General features: G+C 60.6%; 2 protein-coding genes across 4 annotated transcripts; one reads left to right on the top strand and one right to left on the bottom strand.

Annotated features, from left to right (window-relative positions):
* Window positions 1-74: 74 nt before the first annotated feature.
* On the bottom strand, window positions 75-4,051 carry CRB3 (crumbs cell polarity complex component 3). The gene is made up of 7 exons (XM_040990947.1): window positions 3,825-4,051; window positions 2,819-3,009; window positions 2,462-2,690; window positions 2,068-2,258; window positions 1,289-1,365; window positions 827-970; window positions 75-462 (listed from the first exon to the last, which is right to left on the bottom strand). The coding sequence occupies exons 3-7, from the start codon at window positions 2,569-2,571 to the stop codon at window positions 391-393; spliced, it is 594 nt and encodes a 197-aa protein (XP_040846881.1). The 5' UTR covers window positions 2,572-2,690; window positions 2,819-3,009; window positions 3,825-4,051; the 3' UTR covers window positions 75-390.
* A 926-nt stretch (window positions 4,052-4,977) lies between these two features.
* On the top strand, window positions 4,978-13,668 carry SLC25A23 (solute carrier family 25 member 23). 3 transcript variants are annotated; one of them, XM_040990830.1, is made up of 10 exons: window positions 4,978-5,154; window positions 6,008-6,134; window positions 6,710-6,797; window positions 7,231-7,342; window positions 8,473-8,631; window positions 8,744-8,896; window positions 9,091-9,198; window positions 10,240-10,407; window positions 12,574-12,724; window positions 13,434-13,668. In XM_040990830.1, exons 1-10 carry the CDS (start codon window positions 4,996-4,998, stop codon window positions 13,616-13,618), a joined length of 1,410 nt encoding a protein of 469 aa, XP_040846764.1. In that variant the 5' UTR covers window positions 4,978-4,995; the 3' UTR covers window positions 13,619-13,668. The 3 variants fall into 3 exon arrangements, with proteins under 3 accessions (XP_040846764.1, XP_040846763.1, XP_040846765.1); XM_040990829.1 differs by having other exon boundaries at window positions 9,091-9,220; window positions 10,202-10,407; XM_040990831.1 differs by lacking the exon at window positions 8,744-8,896.
* The last annotated feature ends 2,222 nt before the right edge of the window (window positions 13,669-15,890 follow it).

The raw sequence follows: 15,890 nt of genomic DNA, 5'->3' as shown, positions 1-15,890 counted from the left end.
GATCAGTTTGCCTGAGACCAAAATCCCGCACCAAGGCCCAGCTGCACAGCCAAGGTCAGCCCCTGAGGTGCCTCTTCGGGGGTGCGGGGTTATCTCCCCAGAAAACCCTCCTCCTCTGTCCCCTGAGATCCTGGCCACCTGCCTTGCCCACCCAGGCTAATGCCCGCATGTTCCAGCTAGAAAACCATCTCTCTCTCTCTCTCTCTCTCCCTCCCAGTTTTATATAAATATACAAAAGGGTACAGCCCCACCCTCCTTCGCCCATCAAGGCAAGGATTTTGGAAGCACCTATTGGCTTAAGCACTGAGTGAGACGGGGGAGGGTCCAGAGAGGCCCCCCTGGTCCCCTGCCCAAGGCCACACAGCAAGAGGAGAAAAACAGAAGAGGGACCTAGATGGGCAGGCAGCCCCGCACCGGCTCCTTGGAGTCCTGAGGGGCCTGCGCCTCGGCCGCATGGGAGAACTGAAAAAGAGGAGAGGAGGTTATCGGGGCTGACCCGGGTGGGCGCGAGGCAGACCGAAGACTCTCTCGGGAGGCACCGGCAAGCAAGGAGGGAGGTGGCGGGGGAGGTCCCCAGCCCCTCTCCCCACCAAGGCAGGCTGAGGTGGTGTCATTGTAGGTGCCCCCCCTCAGCCCCACGCCCTAGTCCTCCAGTGCCTTCAGAAGCCCGTGGTGGTGCTGGTGGTGTCTGGGCGGTGTGAAACATGCGCACCGGGCAGTCCTGGGCAGCGGTGTCGGCTGCAGCAGCGGGCAGCCCCGGTGGTCAGATGAGCCGCTCCTCAGGGGGCAGCTTGAGGTTGGGGGGCGGCGGGGCGCGGGCACCCACCTGCTCCTCACTGCTGGGCCGGTAGGTGCCCTCTGTCTGTCGTTTCTCCTGAAGCTTCCGCACCAGCAGGAACAGCAGCACCACCACGATGAGCACCCCCAGGATGGAGAAGACCACAATGATGGCGGTAATGGCGCCCTGGGACTGGGGCGTGGGACCAGGCGTGAGGCTGTGGTTTTCCTCCCTCCCTTCATTCACATACACTCCCTTGCCAGCTTGGTGACCCGGCCCCTGCCCTGTGCTATCCACACATCCCCCCCACCCCACCCTTCCCTGTACACCACACACACACACACACACACCCTACTCCCAGCCACCACTGCACCTGCCCGCTTCCTGTGGGGAGGGCATGGGGCGGGGCCCTTGGTCTTTCTGCTCTCTTCCACTTGGAACTTAAATCTAGGGGCACCTGTCCTTTGCACCCCTCCGCTCCCCACCCCCTCGCAGGCACCCCCAACTCACCAGGCCCCCATCGGAGCTGGGACCCGTGGGTGGAACAGTACTGGTCTCATTCGCCAAAGTGGCCGTCGCGCTGGTTTCTGGGTGTACAGGATTAAGTCAGCCCTCCCTCTCTTCCTCCACCACCCTTCCCCTCCCATCCCCTCCCATCCCCCCACAGCCTTCCCTCAGCCCTCTCCCCCCTCATAGCCCCAGGCCCCCCCCCAAGGGCCTAGGCTCCAAGGGCCCAGCGGGTGGTGGGGGGGTTGGGATAACCGGTTGGTAGAGCTGGAAGCTGTTATCTTAAGAAAATCACCCCTCCCACCCCGCTTTCACCTCTTGGGCCTGGGGGCCTTAAGGATCCAGGCAGTGCCTGCCCTTCCCCCAGGCTCCCGAAACTGAAGTAAACTGAAAGAATGAATAGCATGCGGGTGCACACACATGGTCCCAGCGCCTCGGGGAACCGCACCGCCGCCCCTGGGCTCAGGCCTCTGTCCCCAACCCCAAGAAGACACCAAGCCTGGGTGACAAAGGTCTCTGGCCCCTTATCCCTAACTCTTTGGGTCTTCCCCCTGCCCCACTGCCCACCTACCCCACGAAGGTTCAACACCGACCCAGGAAGCAACTAAGATATTCCAACTCTGACCTCTCTTCCCACAAGGCACTCCAATCCCAGCTCCCCAAATTCCGGAGCACCAGGCACTTGCAAGCCCCGCCCTCCACCCCACCTCTCCAAGCAAAGAGAACCAAGGAATCCGGACCCCTCCCTGCTCCCCGCTGTGACCCTCCGGCTCGGCACCTACCTTGAGCCCAAGCTCGGCCCCAGCGGGTCAGCAGCAGCGGCAGGCCGAGCGCCAGGAGCAGCCCCAGCGCCGAGATCGCCATGGGCTGGGGCGCCGGGGTGGTGGAGCCGAACACCGGGCTTTGGGAGCGCGCCACTCCTACCGCATCGCGAGCCGCCGGCTTGGGGGTGGGAGTACCTGCCACTGGGTACCTGGGCGCCCGAGAAGGGAGGAAATGGGAGCTTGTCGGGGAGGGGGGAAGGGGCCGGTCCCGGGCGACGCGCACCAGGGCACCCCGCCCCCGCCGCCGGAGGTCAGAGATTAAAGATTAACTCCCGGGCGCGCGTTCCAGAGCCAGGGAGCCGAGGTGGTGAAGGGGTAGGAGACGGGGAGCCGCCGCCGCCGGCCTCCTTACCTGGCCCGGGCGCCTGGATCTCGCCGCGCTGCCCTGTCCGCGTCCCTCTCCGTACTCCAACCTTGCTCAGTCGGTCGGTGCTCCGACCCCCACCGGCCCCGCCCGCTCATGTGACCCGGAAAGTTTAGTCACTCACCTGGGACGGGAGCGCACTTCCGGCTGGTGCACCTGAGCCTAAAGGAGCGAGGGGCGGAGTCCGGAGAAGGGGCGGAGCCCAGAGAAGGCGCACCTGTAACGGCAACCCGATTCCATCCTTGGAGACGCGCACAGGTGCAGAGACGCACGCACGCCCAGCGGGAAGCACGAGGCACTCGGGCCAAGGGGCAGACGGAGAGAGAGACCCGGAGGGGAACCGACCTGCGGAGAAGACACACGCGCACAGAAGTTCACGCACCACCCGCGCGGAGCCACAGGTGCGTGGAAACCCTCTGCCTTGCACGGCCGCTGCGCCATCACGCACTTCTGTCCTCGCGCAGCGTGCGGTTCACGGAGTGCACCTGTATGGGGGGCGGGTGGGCAGAGTGCGCGCGGCTCCCCGACTGGAGATTCTGGGTGAGCAGGGCGATTGGAGCAAAGCACGGGTTGGGGAGAACTCGGCGGGGACAAACTTTCCCTCCTGGCAGCGGCGCCTGCGAAGAAAGCTATAAATCTTGGTGCTGGGGGACTTTGGAGTTTGGGATATCCCTGTGTCAGCGAGCGCGCGCACACACACGCCTGTCTGCACAAAGCTGGGTGGGAAACCAAAAAGAAAAAGAAAAAGAAAATGTGCATTTTTTGGCAATGAAAAACTGGGCAAACGGAGACTCTACGATGGACTATGTCAATCAGTGGATTCTTCAGTGACCTCATCGTGCCTGGGAGGACGGGGCGAGATCGGCAGCAATTCATAACTGCTGAACTATCAAAACCTCTTGAGCAAGACCCTCGGAGCATGCCCCACATCAGGGACCTGGGGTGGGTGGGAGACTGGGTGGGGCTTCTCCCTCAATATCCTCCTTTACCTCAGATACATGAAGGAAAGGAAACAATGTGGAAATAATCGTCTGACCCACTTTCCTGCAGCCCTAGAACCTTTTCACCCTAATTAACTATGTAAAGATTGTCAAAAATGTAATTTTTTAAAAAAATGGAAAAGTTCTTAAAAAGAAAGAAATGCGCATTTGTGGGTGATTACAGTCCCCACCAGCAGCTGCGGGGGGGAAGCATGGTGGCGGGGGGGACAAGCGGTGGAATTCCGCCCGGGATGTGTGTGGGAAGATGGCTAGGGGAGGGTCCCACATTCTCGGGAAGTCCTGGGGACACACACCCCCTCCTCCTCTCCAAGCTCCAGTTTACCAAGCTGGAATGATCCAGTGCTGTTTACCTTTTGGGGCGAGGGCCGGGCACGTCCCTCGTGTGGCTGAATCGCTCCGGTGTCCAGCTAAGCTGTCCCTCTTCCTCCTAACTGGGCAGGCTGGACAACTGCGCCCTGCACGGGTGGGCGGGACCTGCAGCAGGTGCACCGAGTGGGCGTGAGGTCCGGTGCCCCGACACCCCGACTTCATCGTCCTCCCTGTGGAAGGGCTGCTGGTGGGGGGGGACACCCCAGTTCCCGTGGAACCCCCACCACCACCTCCAGCGGTCAGCCCGCCAGCCCCCCACCCCGGCGTGCGCGGCTGCGGCCCCTTTAAGACGGGCGGGACGGCGGAGGTTCAAGGCTACCCAGGGTCAGGCGGGAGGCTCCGCCTAGGAGGGAGGACGGGGGCGGGGCGGACGGGCGCCGCTCCGCCCGCCTTGGCCAATCAGAGCGCGACTTGGCGGCCTCTCCGCGCGCTGATCTTGCGTTTCTCAGATCGAGACTTGGAGGCGTGCGGGCGGGAAAAAAAAAAAAAAACCATACACACACACACACACACACACACACACACACACACACACTCTGGGTTGATTTTGCGTTTGAGGTGCTGCGGGCGGGCACAAAGACGCGCGTGGTGGCGCAGGGGGTTGAAAAGACGATTAGGAAAAGGAAACGGGTCAAGTGCAAAACAGATTAGCAAACCCAGCCCGTTCCCTCTCCCCGCCTCCCCGGGAAGGACGGGGGAAAAAAAAAAAACACATGAAAGGGTAAACTGAGGCATGCATAAACGAAACCGCCACCCCACCCCCCAGTCCTCCGAATAGTAAACCCCGGATATCTCCACCACCATCATCAGGAGAACCCTCGGGGGGCTGCCCTACCCCGGGCATCCCTCCCCACGCCCCCAGCTCCGCCCCCGCGCGCGGGTCGGGGTGGTGGTGGGGGGTGTAGGGGGAGGAGACGGCCGTCCTGGCGCGGGCGGCGACGGCTAGCAGTTCTCGCCTCCTTCTTTTGCAAAGTGCCGGGGAAGGCCGGCTCTCTGGGAAAGGCTGCACAGCCCGGGGAGGGAGCTGGCCCTGCGGGGGTGCTCCTGGGGGGGAGGGGAGGGCAGGGGGCGCCCCCCTCGTGCCTCCCCCGCCACCCTGAGGCCGCGGCCGCCCCTCCCCCCCGCCCACCCACCCACCCCGGGGCAGGAGTCATGCGGGGGGGTGCCGGCGGCGATGCAGAGAAGCAGCAGCGCTGGGGTCGCCTCTTCCAGGAGCTAGACATTAACAAGGATGGCCGCGTGGACGTGCACGAGTTGCGCCAGGGCCTGGCCAGGCTGGGCGGAGGTGACCCGGATCGCGGTGCCCAACAGGTAAACCCTTGTCCTGCTGGGATGCAAGGCCCCTCCTCACCACCCACCCACCCACCCACCAACACGGGCACCTCACGAGTGCCAGTGGCTCTCCAGGGTGGGGGGCTGGCTGGCTGGCTGGCTGGCTGGTCGCCACCTGTGGCTGCTGGCCAGAATCTCCTCCTCTCTGCCTGTCCCCTGCCCCACTGCCCACCCTCCACCCTACAGGCGATTGCACCTGCCACCCTTCTCATCCCCAAAGGCAGGACACACCCTCCTCCTGAGGACTACCCCACTTCCGGGAGACACACCCTCCTGTAGCCACCACCACCCCCACCCCGGGCACCCTGACTGTCTGCTCCAGACAGGGACCCAGTCCTGAGGTCACCCCCTTGCACCCAGCAGGAGTCACCCCTACCTGTGACTCCAGGTACTTCTGCCTGTGCAAACTCCCACTTTCTAGATGGAAATGTAGAGGTCCCATGGCTGGCTACCTGCCGCCTGCCGGGGACGGGTCACTTAACAACAAGACCCCCAGACAGACAAGCGGACAAGTGTCGCGAAAGGACAACCAGCTGGACAAACCTACCCCCCTCCCACAGTCCATCCCTTCCCCATCTCATGACCTTGAATGCAGACATTGACCTTGAAGGGCCTCAGTTTGCTGGTGGGCAGAGCTGAGCGCCCACCAGGGGCCTTGCGCCCATCCCTGCAATGGCCTTGGGCTTCCTGCTATGGGAGAAGACGGGTGTCCCCATGCTCCCCCCCACACACACACCTCCTCTAGGCACTGGAGTTGGTGGGAGGAAAAAAAAGGGGGGCAACTCTGTTACTTGCAGCCCAGGGGAGCCCCCAGCTGTCTGTCCCCCGCCAGGCCATCTCCCCTGAGGGTGACGCTGACCCAGATGTTGGACTCAACCTGGAAGAATTTTCCCAATACCTGCAGGAGAGGGAAAAGCGCCTGTTACTTATGTTCCGAAGCCTGGATCGGAACCAGGACGGTAAGGCCCACGGGCAGGCGGGCGGGCGGGCGGATGGGGGTGGGCCCGGCCCTGCTGGGAAGGCTGGGGTTGGGGTGGGGGGAGGGCTGGCATCTCCCTGGGTGACTCATGGCCTATTTCGGGAGTTCTCCTCACCCCCACCCCCCTTCACCACCACCCCAACAAGGTGTCGGGGGTGGTGGTGGTTCAAGGCCCCGCCAGCCCAGCCCACTCCATGTTCCTTCCTGGAAGGGGAGGATCCCCACCTTGGATTTTTCCCCCCCAAAGGGCAAAATCTGTCCCCCTCCCCAGTGGCATTCAGACCTGCTTTGGGACATAGACCCCCCCTCCCAGCTGCTTGTGGGTTCCCTGTGGCCTGGAGAACCCTGAGGTCATTCATTCGTCACAGGCCTTGCCCCTTACCCCCAGCCCCTCCCCACCGCCACCAATAACTTATACTTTCAGATCTCCTATCCTGACAAAACTCAGATCCTTGAGTCTGGCTCCACTCTGCCCCATTCCTTAGCCGCAGGGACCCTCACTGCCCCTACATCACACACGCTCAGGCACAGCCTCGCCCACCTCGGTCCCCCCAGGTCACATCGACGTCTCTGAGATCCAGCAGAGTTTCCGAGCCCTCGGGATCTCCATCTCGCAAGAACAAGCCCAGAAAATTCTGCTCAGGTAAACCTCGCCGGGGGAGGGTTGGGGGGGGAGGGTGCAGGACCAGGGGGGCACCGTGGGGCTCCGTCTGCAGAGCGGGGACGGGGAAGGCGGGCAGAGCTGCTCGGAGGGAGGTTGAGGGTTGGAGTCTGGCAGAGCCTGGGGGCAGCCACTGCCTCCCTCTGAGGGCCTGTCTGTAAAATGGGCATACGGATGCCATCTCCCTCCCCGGCATGGGGGGGTGGGTGTCTCCCGGTGGATGCTCCAAGGCTTAAAACAGGGTTTAGTGGCGTGGCAAGCTCTCAGCATGCTGGCAGAGGTTAGACTTAGGTCTCTCCACAAACCCGAGCAGCACCTGCTAGGCCCATCCTGGCCCACCTAGCCACCCGCTCCACCCCCGTGACCCTGAGCCATCTGTCTGCCCGTTGCCCACTCACCCACCCCCGCCCTCCAGCATGGACCGCGATGGCACCATGACGGTTGACTGGCAGGAGTGGCGCGACCACTTCCTGCTGCACTCCCTGGAGAACGTGGAGGATGTGTTGTTTTTCTGGAAACATTCCACGGTGAGCGGGGGCGTGGTGTGGGGGAGGGCGGGACCTGGTCGGGGTCTGTCCCCTGCTCTGTGACAGGCCCATCTGCTGGGGGGTGGGGCGGGCACAGGGGCTTTTGCGGACAGGCGTGTTGGGGTCTCAGGGGGACAGCGGGTAGAGGTGTGGGGAAGAGAGAACGCAGCAGATGGGGCTGCAGGTCCCCCACCCTCAAGCCATGTGTGCACGGCTTCCTCCCGTCCTGCTGGGCCACCTCACCGCCAACAGGATGCTGCTGTGGAATGGCAAACTTGGGGAAACCCCCAGAGCATGTCTTGTGAGGGTCCTGGGAGACGGGAGGAAGACAGGGAGGCGGTCACCCTGGACCCCAAAGTGTCCCTGGTGATGGGACCCAGTGGCTTTGGAAGGGAACTCATTGTGAGTTCTGAAAATTCCCACCCATCACCCCTACCAGCTTGCATGGGGGCCTTGACTAGTGTGGGTGGGCCCTGGCGGAAGCAGAAAACAGCCCTAGGAGGTCCGTGGAGGGAGGGGGTGTTTTCCAGTGGGGTCTTGCTTAGCCCTTCGTAGATATCTCATTAGGCTGCAGGAGTCTTTTTTTTTTTTTTTTTTTATTGGAAAGTCAAATATACAGAGATGAGGAGAGACAGAAAGATCTTCTATCCGTTGGTTCATTCTCTGAGTATCCTCAACAGCCAGAGCTGAGCTGGAAGGGAAGCCAGGAGCCAGGAGCCTCTGCTGGGTCTCCCACGCAGGTGCAGGGTCCCAAGGCTTTGGGCTGTCCTCCACTGCTTTCCCAGGCCACAGGCAGGGAGCTGGGTACGAAGCAGGGCCACCGGGATTAGAACCAGTGCCCATATGGGATCCTGGCATGTGCAAGGGCAGAGCTGAGCTCCTAGGCTATCGCACCGGGCCTGACTGGAACAGTCTTTATGAGGCAGGTGTTTGGGCAGGCTCCCGTAGCATGTGTCATGTTTTCTAAAAGGGACCTTAGGGCTATGCCAGGATGCTCTGGTGGGACACAAGCCGGGACCTCCCCGGCTCTCCCCAGGAATACCTCATTTGGACCCGAGCCCTGCCCTGCCCTGCCCAGCCCTGCCCTGCCCTGCCCAGTGGCCTGATGCCCACAGCACCTTTGCCCTCAGGTCCTGGACATCGGTGAGTGCCTTACAGTGCCCGATGAGTTCTCCCAGCAAGAGAAGCTGACTGGCATGTGGTGGAAGCAGCTGGTGGCGGGCGCCGTGGCAGGCGCTGTGTCACGGACGGGCACGGCCCCACTGGATCGCCTCAAAGTCTTCATGCAGGTGTGTTGGGGGGAGCTCTATGGGGGTGCAGCCTGGCCTGTCCCCAGCAGACCCGAGCCGGACAGACCCCCCCCACCCCCCCACCCCGACACTGCTTTGTCTTGGTGTTCAGGTTCATGCCTCGAAGACCAACCGGCTGAATATCCTGGGGGGTCTGCGTAGCATGATCCGCGAGGGGGGCGTCCTTTCCCTGTGGCGTGGCAACGGCATCAACGTGCTCAAAATTGCGCCTGAGTCGGCTATCAAGTTCATGGCCTACGAGCAGGTGCCGGGGTGGGGGGGTGGGGAAGGGAGAGGCAGGGGGCTGCACGTGGGTTAACTTGGGGTGGGGGCTTCCAAGGGGGAGTATGTCTGTCGCCTGCGTGCTGCCCATGGTAGGCCAGTCCCATGCCTGTGACCCCGCCCCCATCCCCAACCCTACCCCACCCCCCAGGAACTGTCATTTCCTGCCCTTCCCAGATCAAACGCGCCATCCGAGGGCAGCAGGAGACACTGCACGTGCAAGAGCGCTTCGTGGCGGGGTCCCTGGCTGGCGCCACGGCCCAGACCATCATCTACCCCATGGAGGTGAGGAGGGGGACTTGGCAAGGCACGGGGCGGCATGGTGGCTTTGCTTCTCCCGGATTCTGGCCACAGCTTGTGCGAACAAGTGCCAGCAGCCGTCATGGGTGGTGGTATTTTTGGCATGACGGTGAAGGGGGGGTGTTGTTTCTGGGTGTCTCTGTCCTCAGAGTTAGGGTCAGAACCCTCCAAGCTGGGGCCTGGGGTGGTGAGGGCTTCAGAATGTTGGAATTCTGGGGTGCTGCCTTCTGTCCACCACACTATGCCTACTGTGGCATCCATCTGCCTCATGGAGCAATGTGGCTGCTACTGCTCCCCTCATCACATTGAACATTCTAGCCACGACACACAGGCTTTCTGGAGGTTGTCCTTCCTTTTATTCCTTCCTACCTTCCTTCCTTCCTTCCTTCCTTCCTTCCTGCCTTCCTGCCTTCCTGCCTTCCTGCCTTCCTGCCTTCCTGCCTTCCTGCCTTCCTGCCTTCCTTCTTTCCTGCCTTCCTTCTTTCCTGCCTTCCTTCTTTCCTCCCTTCCTTCTTCTGGATCCTTGACCAGGACTTAGGGACTCGCCCCGGGGGAAGCTGAGAAAGTCTTCCTCCTGAGGGGCTGTGTACATGTGGAAAGGAAGAAAGCAAGTGCCATCCTGAGGTATGGGTGCCATCCTGGCAGGTGTAATGGTTCCTAGGTAGTGAGAACAGAAGGCTGAATCAGGCGGCTTGCCGTGTTTTTTAAATTTATTGTTATCCCTATTTTTTCCCATGATGGTTTGATAGGCATTTGATTTCCGCTCCGCATCTTTTCCTCGTGTTTTCACAGTAGCAAAGTCCTTTAGTAACAGTTGCAACTTTCACCTTCTGCTCTTATTTAAGTGTTTCCAGACATGGCAACAATAGCACAGTTAGAACTTCTAGAACATCATCCTTAGGCCACCTGCTTCCCGGGAGTCCCTGTTGAGGGTATCTTTGTTCCTGGGGTTGCAAGGGGTGTTCTGGTGGAAGGGGAAGCGGGGGAGAACTGCCTTTGCAAAGGTCCCACGGGGTGCCCACCCAGGTGCTGAAGACACGGCTGACCCTGCGCCGGACCGGCCAGTATCGGGGGCTGCTGGACTGCGCCCGGCGGATCCTGGAGCGGGAGGGGCCCCGCGCCTTCTACCGCGGCTACCTGCCCAACGTGCTGGGCATCATCCCCTACGCGGGCATCGATCTGGCCGTCTATGAGGTCAGTGGGTACCCCCCTGCATCCCCGGTCTCGCGTAGCCTCCTACAGGTTGTTGCGAAGGGGGCGGCAGCATGGAATCTTGGGGAGCCCCACCAGGCTTCCCCTTTCACTTTACCATGGCAAGATTATTTCTTTTTTAAAGATTAATTTTAATTGAAAAACCAGACTTACACAGAGGAGAGACAGAAAAATCTTCCATCTACTACTGCTTCATGCCTCAAGTGGCCACGATGGCCGGAGCTGAGCCAGTCTGAAGCCAGGAGCCAGGAGAGCTTCTTTTGGGTCTCCCACGCGGGTGCAGGGTCCCAAGGCTTTGGGCCGTCCTCGGCTGCTTTCCCGGGCCACAGGCAGGGAGCTGGATGGGAAGTGGAGCAGCCGGGACTTGAACCAGCGCCCGTACGGGATGCCGACAGACAAAGGCATTAGCTGCTGTGCCACAAACCTTTCACTTGCAAGTCACCCTTCCTGGGGCACCTTCAGGGTCCCCTGTGGCCCCCAGAGTCCTGAAAGCAGCAGACAACACCCCCCCCCACCCACATGCCTTTAGAATGTGTGGGAACCCGCCTTTCTCCAGGCCAATTTCTGAGCACAGCCATCACCATGGAAACCGTACCCCGTGACCAGCATGGTGGGGTTTGCGAAGAGAGGCAGGAATGAAGAAATCTTCACCGTTTCTCTCTGGGAGCTTTCTATTTTTTTTTCCCCCTGGGTGAGCCCCCCAGTTCCACCCAGTAAACACCAGCCTGGACATCCTAGAGAGAGAGAGAGAGAGAGAGAGAGAGACAGAGAGAGAGAGAGAGCCGGGTTCCAAATATACATATCTACATATGCCCAAGCACCTGGGGTATTCTCCGCTTCCTTTCCCAGGCGCATGAGCAGGGAGCTGGATGGGAAGCTAAGCAGCTGGGACGTGAGGCAATGCTGTCTTTGGAGGTGGTGGCTGTTGCCCGTGGTGGCACACCTAGAGAGACCACGGCTGGGGTACGTGGGCTCCAACCAAGCTTCACGTGGTGGGGCGTAGGATTGCACCCACGAACCCTCAGGGGTCGCACTCAGTCCCTCTCTGTCTCAACTTCCCTGCACCTGTTCCCTCTACCTGCCCTGCCCGGCTCTGGCCCCAGGCAACCACAGGAAGCCTAGCTACTGCTCACTCATTCATTTGTTCATGTGCTTAGCAACTATTTACAAAGCCCAGTGACTGGACTGGTCTGTAAGCGGGTAAAGCTTCCACCTGCAGTACCGGCATCCCATATGGACTCCAGTTCACATCCCAGCTGCTCCATTTCCCTCCCAGCTCCCTGCCTGTGGCCTGGGAAAGCAGTGGAGGACGGCCCAAAGCCTTGGGACCCTGCACCTGCATAGGCGACCCGAAAGAAGCTCCTGGCTCCTGGCCTCGGATCAGTGCAGTTCTGGCCGTTGTGGCCATTTAGGGAGTGAACCAACAGATGGAAGATCTTTGTCTCTTTCTTTCTAACTTTCAAGTAAAAAAAAAAAAAAAAAATAGGGTTTCTTTTCCAATGTAACAGCTGGGTGGGCAGTTAGCACAGGTGCCGCTGGCAATGCCCACAGCCCACAGCAGAGACGCAAAGTACAACAGAGCATCTGGGTTGTCCCCCGCTGCAGGGCTCCTGACCCCAGCTCGCCCACTGCTGCCCACCCTGCCCCAGGGTCCCTGCCACCTGTAAGGACAGTGCTGAACACCCTGCCTTCTTGCTGGGCTCCTGTGTGGCTGGTGGCAGGGCCACTCTAGCTCTGATGCCCATCAGGAGGCGGGGCTTGTCCTCAGCCAGTCACACCTGCTGGGACCCAAGGTCATGTTCTTGGGCAGTTGGAGCCAAGATCTCACCCCCACGTGGGTGTAACCGCCATGGAGCCGGGGTGGGATTCATTTCTTGGGGTCCCCTGGGAGGCAGCATGCAGCAGCCCCAGCCCCCTGGAGGGGGAGAGGGAGAGAATTTGGGGCACTAATGCATGGAACCAGTGGCTAGATCCCTCCAGGCCCTCTGCATGGCCAGGCGGAGCAGGGAAGGCTGCTGGCAGCTACACCAGGTGGCTCTGCAGGAAGTGGCTTCCCCAGGCCACAGCCCCGCGCCACCTCCCCCAGCTGTGTCAGCCACTCCCAGCCACCCCTCCTCCCTGAGCCTCTCTCCCAACTCCCATCTCCAGACCCTGAAGAACCGCTGGCTCCAGCAGGCCGGCCACGAGTCAGCCAACCCCGGCATCCTTGTACTCCTGGCCTGCGGCACCGTCTCCAGCACGTGTGGCCAGATAGCCAGCTACCCACTGGCCTTGGTACGGACTCGCATGCAGGCCCAAGGTGAGGCTCACCCCATGAGGGGTGTGGTGAGCTGCTGTCCGAGCTCGCTCATCCTGTCCCCTGGGGACTCGGATTCTGCCCCTCCCCCCAGGGTTTGGAGGGCCTCGGTTTACCCAATGGGACCCCTGGCGGGGATGGCTGAATGGAGCGAGAAAACAGGTGGCTTAGGGCCAGGCACCTGCTGTGATGGGGAAGCGGCAGGGGGAGGACTGGGGTTATGGAAGATCAAGGTCACGTCAGTGAGTGGGTGGGTGGGGTCTTTTCCACCTTTCTCTTTCCTGGCGGGGGGGGGGTTCCTTCTTCTGCCCACCCCACCCCCGGCTCTCCCCCTGGATCTGTGAGAATTTCCTTTGGGGAGGGACATTGGGTTAGTCAGTGCAGACTCCACAGGACTCCTGGATTCCTAGAGCTGATCCAGGACTGACTTGGGGTGAATGGGGGGAGGACAGGAGGAGCCTCATGGAGGTTGGGTGGGGCGCCACAAAGGGCTCCCCGCCTGCCACCCCAGCACAACTGTGGAAACAGAAGTTAGGAAGGGGAGTAGACAGAGGTTAGGAAAAGGGAGGGAGATGAAGTGGGAAGGGGGGGTGTGCCCACCATTGGACGGCACAGGCAGCACTGATTGCTGCCCCACCCCACACTCCCCCCTTGTGCAGGGTGGGCACGTGGCCTCACCCAGCCCCTCTCCTGTCCGTCCCCCTTGCCCCAGCCTCAGTGGAGGGCGCACCACAGCACTCCATGCTGGGCCTGCTCCGACACATCCTGACCCAGGAGGGCGTGTGGGGTCTGTACCGGGGCATCGCGCCCAACTTCATGAAGGTCGTACCGGCCGTCAGCATCTCCTATGTGGTCTATGAGAACATGAAGCATGCCCTGGGGGTCACATCCAGGTGAGGGACCCACAGCCTGTCATCCCCTCCCCCCCCGACACACACACACACACACACACACACACACACACACACACACACACACAGGATCTCTGAGCCACTGGAGATCAGCAACCTTCCCCAACCACCCCTCATCAACTTCACCCACTGGACCCCAACACCCTAGGTCCTTGAACCTGAAGGCTTTCCACACCCCAGCCCTGAGTCCTTGTCCCCTCCCTGACCCCACTGAGACACTGGAACCTGCACCCCAACAAGCCCAAAGTGGATCCCGCCCCCTGGGTCTTCACCACTGGATGTCCACCGGCCAAACAAGGACCTTGACCCCACAATCAGAGGGTCACACATGGACCCCCCATCCCCTCAGGGACCAGATCCAGTGTGTCCTCCCAGCCCACTGCCCCCTGCACACTGGGTCCTAGCTCCCCCTTGCCCTGAGATCCCTTTGCTCCGAGCCCTGCATCTCCAAGTTTCACCACTGCCGTCTGGATGACAAGAAACCTCAACCACTGGATCCCAGATCCCCCTCACTGGATCTCCAAATTCCTTTACCTCAACACTGGGTCCCAGATCCTGCTACTCCGGCTGCTAGATCCCAGCATTTCAAGCCTGAAGCCCTTCACAACCCACCCCACCCCAACCCTCCACCCCGTGGATCTCACATACCCAAACTTCCTCCCACCCCAAACCAGGATATCACCTGCACTGGATCCCTAAAATCTCCACAGTGGAAACCCACCCCCCCCCAAAAAAAAAAAAACCCAGCAAGTGGATCTGGCCACTGCTAGCTGCTAGATTCCCAATCTGACATCCCAAATCCCTTCACTAGATCCCAAGAACTGAACCCCTGGTTTCTAAGGGGATCCCCAAGGCCTAGAGCCAGATCCCCTACCAACAAGCCTAGACCCCACCCATCGGATGACAGAATCCTGGATCCTTTGCACTGCTCCCTACGGCCATGACGGGGTGGGTTTACCAAGGATCCCAAATCCTGGCCTGTGTCCTGTCCGAGAAGATAGAGGGTTCCACCCCCACACCCAGCCACACATCTGCCGAAGCTGCACCTGATCCTGTGGGGAGACACCCCTCCCGCTGCCCCCAAGCATCTGCCATGTCTTCCATCCATTTGTCTTCCAGCCCTTTCCCAACCCATGGGCAGATAGCTCCCCCTTGCCCAAACACACACACATGATGACCCAAGGGGCTCCATTCTGGGTGAGGGCGACCGGCAGAATTGGCAAGAAAACCCTGCTCCCAGGCCGCAGACAACACTGCCAGCCTTGCCCTAGCCTTTGCCCTAGTCGGACGCTGCAGGGGGGCGGGGAGGCCAGACCTACGGGGACCCACAGGGGCAGGCACCCCGGACCCCCGAGCTCACACTGCAGGGCTATTTTTCTACCAGAGAGAAGAGATGCATGCCACCCCCGCCCCACCCCACCCCTACCTGACCCTCGAACAATCTGCACTTTATACTTGGACGCTGAATTTAGGAGAATTGGGGGACTCTCCCCGTCCCCAGCTCTGCTCCTGCTCGTCAGTACCTTGGGGAACCCTACATTGAGAAATTGCGAAAGAGGAAGTGGAGGGGGCTGAAGGCCATGTCCCCCCTCGACCTTGTGACTTCCCTCCCCTCCTCACCTCCCTTGCCTGCCTGTGTTACTTCAAAGGAAAAAAGAGAACAAAAGGAATAAATTTTCTAAGCTCTTTGGTTGTTTTTTTGTTTTGTTTTGTTTTTGTTTTGTTTTTTTCACTGTGGGTGGGGAAGGACTGGTGGATGTGGCGGCCACTGAAGTTATCCTGGTCGGGGGGGGGGTCTCCCCATCTCAATCCTACACAGCTCCACCGGGCCAGAGATGACTACGCCCCCCACCTTGTTTATGACACCTGCCAATTTTCTCTGTATTTGTGCATTTATATTTGTGTCACAGATCTTCCATCCTCAACTGGCTGCAGCGGCTGCAGTTGGGCCAGGCCAAAGTTAGGAACCAGGAGCTCCATCCAGGCCTCTCCAAGCACTTGTCATTTGCTGCCTCCCCGTTAGTGCGGAGCTCAAACTGCCGGCACAGAGTTCTGGGGTTCATGCATATTGTGTCTGCTTATAAACTTTTTGAATATCCTGTATAACTTGAGAGGATGAGAGATAGGGAGGTAGAGTAGTAAGGATAAATGGATGGATGGGTGGATGGATGGATGGGCGGGTGGATGGATGGATGGATGGATGGATGGGTGGATGGGTGGATGGATGGATGGATGGATGGATGGATGGATGGATGGAT

Source organism: Ochotona curzoniae, unplaced genomic scaffold (assembly GCF_017591425.1).
Source record: "Ochotona curzoniae isolate NIBS_2020 unplaced genomic scaffold, NIBS_Ocur_1.0 contig_605, whole genome shotgun sequence".
Lineage (NCBI taxonomy): Eukaryota > Metazoa > Chordata > Mammalia > Lagomorpha > Ochotonidae > Ochotona > Ochotona curzoniae.
Note: the sequence above shows the minus strand (reverse complement) of the source record. Positions and strands in the feature narration are given on the sequence as shown.

Excerpts from the sequence above, each read along its gene's own strand:
- CRB3 (XM_040990947.1), bottom strand. The coding sequence starts at position 2,571 with ATGAGCGGGCGGGGCCGGTGGGGGTCGGAGCACCGACCGACTGAGCAA. Across the intron at positions 1,366-2,067 it reads GGGCCGAGCTTGGGCTCAAG|AAACCAGCGCGACGGCCACT; the intron begins GTAGGTGCCGAG and ends CTGTACACCCAG. Across the intron at positions 971-1,288 it reads CCAGCTCCGATGGGGGCCTG|TCCCAGGGCGCCATTACCGC; the intron begins GTGAGTTGGGGG and ends CCCACGCCCCAG.
- SLC25A23 (XM_040990829.1), top strand. The coding sequence starts at position 4,996 with ATGCGGGGGGGTGCCGGCGGCGATGCAGAGAAGCAGCAGCGCTGGGGT. Across the intron at positions 7,343-8,472 it reads TTTTCTGGAAACATTCCACG|GTCCTGGACATCGGTGAGTG; the intron begins GTGAGCGGGGGC and ends CTTTGCCCTCAG. Across the intron at positions 10,408-12,573 it reads TCGATCTGGCCGTCTATGAG|ACCCTGAAGAACCGCTGGCT; the intron begins GTCAGTGGGTAC and ends TCCCATCTCCAG.